This window comes from Syzygium oleosum, unplaced genomic scaffold (assembly GCF_021117445.2).
Source record: "Syzygium oleosum isolate NSW1041296 unplaced genomic scaffold, Sole_v2.1 Sole_v2.47, whole genome shotgun sequence".
NCBI lineage: Eukaryota > Viridiplantae > Streptophyta > Magnoliopsida > Myrtales > Myrtaceae > Syzygium > Syzygium oleosum.
In genome coordinates, this window is record NW_026607531.1 from 860,600 (window position 1) to 865,831 (window position 5,232).

The following is a 5,232-nucleotide window of genomic DNA, read 5'->3' on the forward strand; positions in this document are numbered from 1 at the left end:
TATTTTCGTTAACCGAAAAGTGTTTTCAATTGACTAGTTATTTTCGGCGAATCAAATAAGTGAAAGTCCGGAAAATCAATTCCTAGAAAACACTTTCCTCCAAACAAACACACCCTTAAATACCGATGCTTTTTCCGATCCACGCTCATATAGCCACATTGTTCCAGAACGAAATGAGTCTTAAAATAAGCAGCTTAAATTCCCAATAGTTTGTCTTGCTCTTTTTTCTGTGGCAAAGAGGAATACAAATTGCTTTGGCTCGTACTGTACATGTTGGCAAGTTGGAAGGCTCCGTGGGTGCTGCTTATGTAACAACTATTTCATCATTGTCAAATTGACACTGTTTCCTCTATGTAGATATGAAAACTTTTCATGTACATGATGCTAGCTCACTGAGAAATTTATCCTGGATTTTTGTTTTCATGGATTCTCATTCTTGTAAATGATTCAGCATGAGGGTGGTACCTTCTTGCTACCTATCCAATGAATCTTTCGTTAAAGATATAAATGACATCTTTCTGCGCCAAAATCTGCACCTTTTATTCATTGAATATAAGGGTCTGCAACATATATCGATTCACATGCTGGATGCATACACTATATGAATGGATCTTGTTATGTGTTTTCTAGTCGTCTTCTACTCAAGGACGGTTCTGCTGTTTCATTAAAATATACGGATTTTTTTTTCTAAGCTGGTAGATTTTGAAAGAGTCGATAAGCATAAAAAAAGATTGTTAGTAAAAATAATTGTCGATCACTAGATTTTTGGTAACCTTTGTTTGTTTATTTTTCGACGCCTCAATCTTACTTACTCTTTTATGAATTTACCATTCTTTATTTGTGCGACTTAGTAACTTTGTCTGATTAGAATACAAATTAATTTTGTGTTATTGACTCTCATTTTAGTTGCTTACAAAAATTTCTTCAGTCATTTTTAATTTAACAGCATTAGTTTTTTTACAAACTTTTATTTATCTTCCTTAAAGATGCCTTAAATTTATTAATAATCATAGTTATCCTTTTCCCATTAGATCACCATGTAATTCAAGTTTGCCAACTCTTATTTAAGTTGCATATTGGCGATTTTTTTCCTTAAATTCTATCGATTTTTATTTCCTTACTTACCAACTCGCTAAATTAGAGTGATTATCAATTTTTTTCGATTAAATTATCAACTGGTTTAGCATTACCAACTTTTATTTAAGTTAGTTACCAATGTTTATTTGGTTTTTCTAAATTTTCAACGTTTCTTATTTCTGACCAAAGAATACTTCTCTTATCTTATTTTGAACAAAATTTCATTTGCATTTTCACTTGCAAGTACCTAATCAAATTTGCCAACGATTATATGAAATTAGTGACCTTCATGAGAGAGGTAGAAAAATTTGGATTAGTGATGGGTGACTGTTGTAAGAGAAGAAAGCCGAAACTCGCATCCACAAAAAAACTGAGCCAGGCCTGAGGAGGAAAACATCCATGAGAAAAGAAACCTAAAAAATGGGTTCCCCTTTTTGGTTTAGTGTAGAGTGCATACAATACAAATAAGTACATGACCATTTGAAATACAGAAAAGTAAATGCCTGTTGTACTGTCGAGTGATTTTGAATGATACTAGGTGATCGATTACTAGGTTGTATGGGCAGAAAGATCAAGGTTGCTTATTTGCCTACTTCCTGTTGCCTACAAAAAGTAGCAAAAAAGGGTATTAGTGATCAATGCCCCTATGCCTGAGTTTACTATTTTCTTCCTTGGTATAAAAAGATCAAGGTTGCTTGTTTGCCTACTTTCTGTTGCCTTTGAAAAGCAACAAGAAAAGGGCATATGTGATCAATGCCCCTTTGGAAACCGCTTGTTGCGGAGTAAGTACAGCGCAAGTGCCATAACTTTTGTACGGAGGACACTTAAGTGCCATAACTTTTTTTTGGCTCACTTGAGTTCCATAACTTTAAAAAAAAGATCACTTAAGTGCCACTTACAAGCTGGTCGTGAGGGCCCGAAACCGCGGCTTTTCCGGCCGAACAATGACCTTCCTGGCGACGCGAGCACCACCAGCTTGAAGAGGGGGTGTCGCTGAATCATTCCATGGCCTCCGTTCGTCTCAAAATTGCCGTTTTAGCCTCCGTTGACGAAGGTAAAAATGCTTCGTAGTCACACATTTATCGAGCCGATTTGTGTGACTACGAAGCATTTTTACCTTCGTCAACGGAGGCTAAAACGAAAATTTCGAGACGAACGGAGGCCATGGAATGATTCAGCGACACCCCCTCTTCAAGCTGGTAGTGCTCACCTTGCCAGAAAGGTCACCATTTGGCTGGAAAAGCCACGGTTTTGGGCCTTCACGACCAACTCCTCTGACAAGCTAGTCGTGAGGGCCTGAAACTGCGGCTTTTCCGAACGAACAGTGACTTTCCCGGTGAAGCGAGTACCACCAACTTGAAGAGGGGGTGTCGGTGAATCATTCCATGGCCTCTGTTCATCTCGAAATTGCCGTTTTAGCCTCCGTTGACGAAGGTAAAAATGCTTCGTAGTCACACATTTATCGAGCCGATTTGTGTGACTACGAAGCACTTTTACCTTTGTCAACGGAGGCTAAAACGGAAATTTTGAGATGAACAGAGGCCATGGAATGATTCACCGACACCTCTTCTTCAAGCTGGTGGTGCTCGCCTCGCCGGAAAGGTCACTGTTTAGCTGGAAAAATCGCGGTTTCAGGCCCTCATGACCAACCCTTCTGACAAGCTAGTCATGAGGGCCTGAAACCGCGGCTTTTTTGATCGAACGGTGACCTTCCCGGCGAGGCGAGCACCACCAGCTTGAAGAGGGGGTGTCGGTGAATCATTCCATGGCCTCCGTTCGTCTCGAAATTGCCGTTTTAGCCTCCGTTGGCGAAGGTAAAAATGTTTCGTAGTCACACAAATCGGTTCGATAAATTGTGTAACTATGAAGCATTTTTACCTTCGTCAACAGAGGCTAAAACGGAAATTTTGAGATGAACGGAGGCCATGGAATGATTCATCGACACCCCCTCTTCAAGCTGGTGGTGCTCGCCTCGCCAGGAAGGTCATCGTTCGGCCGGAAAAGCCGCGGTTTTGGACCCTCATGACCAGTTCGTAAGTGGCACTGAAGTGATCTTTTTTTTTTTTTAAGTTATGGCACTCAAGTGAGCCAAAAAAAAGTTATAGCACTTAAGTGTCCTCCGTATATAAGTTATGGCACTTGCACTGTACTTACCCCGCTTGTTGCATAAAATAGACTTGTACTCGGATTGAGTTCAACAGAAAAGAGACAATACAACTAACTCTTTACTCAAGTTTCAAGTTCTTTCCTTTACTTCCATCACTTCCACCCATTGCAGCGTATTTCTTCAACTTTAGGAGATTGAAGCCGAGAGCTATGGAGATTGAATGTTCTTCAGCCTTCAATGTTCTACCTAATAATATAGTGGTGGATATTCTTGCTCGGGTCGCCGCCAACTCTATAGACGATTTCTTCAATGCGAAAATAAGGTACTAATCTAATATACTCCTTCAAAAAGTATTCTAAAACAGGTGATTAATCATGAAATCTTATTCTTGGCAATATTTTGTCCCTGCAGTTGCAAGATCTTTAACAAATTAGCTGAAGAAGACTACATATATCAACAAATATCAATCAACAAAATTCCGGACATAATGTGGCGGCATGCCGAAGAAGGCAATGCCTTCATTAAGAGGTGCATCAAATGCAATAATTTGGAGGCTTTGTACATGGAAGGACTAGTACGTGTCTAATTACATTATTTGTCTCTCTAGTTTATTCCCTATAATTTCGTTCAAAGCTAGAATTTGACCATCAACAATTTGTATATGTTGCAGAAAACGTATATAAGTCTTGGGAAGGTAGAGCTAGGAATGGAGCTACTGAAGAGGGCCGCGCAAATCGGGCACTTTGGAGCTTCCTATGCCATCGGACTCCTCCTTGTTGGCGAGGATGGCGAGTTATTGGAGGAAGGAGTTCGACTGTTGAGACAAGTCTACGCGAGCGGGCGAGTGGTGGAATGCCGCAAGAAGTTTCTCCATGTCATGCACAACATATGGTGGAAATATGCATCGTTCTTCAAAAAAGAGCCTCCTCGCTATTACTGCCCAATGGAGACCAAGCACCGCAAGAAGAGAGGATGGGTGTGCGACATCAACCATTACGTCGAAACCGAATGCGAACAATGCATTTGCCGAGCAGAAATAGAGATCCTCTGCGAGTATCGCAGACGGCCGTGATTGCGAGGTATCATTACTTGGTGCATGATACACTCACATGCCGTCGACGCAAGAAGATGTAAGAGATTGTGCAAATTATATGTATTGGCTTCGATTAGTATGACGTTGTGCGTTCGAGGGCCCCCAACCAGTCCAAGGTTTGGGCCTTTTATGAGGGATTTGTGAGTTTTTTTTTTATATAGTTGTATCTTTCTTGCAATATGTTTTATCCGGGCTCCATCTGTATTTTTTGTGCTAATGAAATATCAGTATAGTGATTAGTTTTGATTTCTACCGGTGATAAACCCGTGCCTCCGGCACATGGAGAATACATAATAGTATTAAATAAAATTATTCCGATCAGAATTTTTTTCTAAGATCAAAAGATATATCATGAACAATCTTTTAATAAAAATCTAGAAAGGGAAAATAAGTGTGTGTATATAATGAGTTCAGAATTCACATTTTTATTGTTTTTCTGAACAACAAAAAAAATGTTCTGCGTGTTACAACAACGTATCGTTGAAATGCATTTCAGATCTCTATTAGAGAAGAAAATCTGTAGTAGTATCAGCACGCCACGTCAATTGATGATGTGTCATGCATTTGCTTAGTTGGATCCATTTAGGAACCGACACGTGGCGAATATTTTATAATGAAATAAACACATCTGAAAATTGGACTGCTGTCTATAAATGCTTATAGCAGCTTTTTGCAGCAAAAAATTTGAACGCCCCATCCAAAGGGAGAGAGAGTTTCTCCTTCTTCCTTCCAATGCTTTTCTTTTCAAGGGAGAGAGAGTTTGTCCTTCATCCTTCCTTCCAAGAGTAGCTCAAGTGTCTCTATCTTGGCTTAGAATCGGACTCCTTCGTCTTCGCTCGACCGCAGCCTCGAAGACTTCCATTTTCGCGAGTACTGCCACTCGAAGATCTCCACTTTTGCAAAGACCGCCGGTCCACTGTCACTTCGAAGACCTCCATTTTCGTGAGGACGGCCG

The 5,232-nt window shown here is 40.2% G+C and overlaps 1 protein-coding gene across 1 annotated transcript; it reads left to right on the forward strand.

Annotated features, from left to right (window-relative positions):
- Window positions 1–3,393: 3,393 nt before the first annotated feature.
- On the forward strand, window positions 3,394–4,256 carry LOC115663416 (uncharacterized). Its single transcript, XM_056306730.1, has 3 exons — window positions 3,394–3,506; window positions 3,596–3,758; window positions 3,855–4,256. Exons 1-3 carry the CDS (start codon window positions 3,394–3,396, stop codon window positions 4,254–4,256), a joined length of 678 nt encoding a protein of 225 aa, XP_056162705.1.
- Window positions 4,257–5,232: the final 976 nt, after the last annotated feature.

Bases quoted from the DNA above. Each gene is read 5' to 3' on its own strand.
- LOC115663416 (XM_056306730.1), top strand. From the start codon at position 3,394: ATGGAGATTGAATGTTCTTCAGCCTTCAATGTTCTACCTAATAATATA. The intron at 3,507-3,595 runs GTACTAATCTAA...TTGTCCCTGCAG, and splicing joins TTCTTCAATGCGAAAATAAG to TTGCAAGATCTTTAACAAAT. The intron at 3,759-3,854 runs GTACGTGTCTAA...TATATGTTGCAG, and splicing joins CTTTGTACATGGAAGGACTA to AAAACGTATATAAGTCTTGG.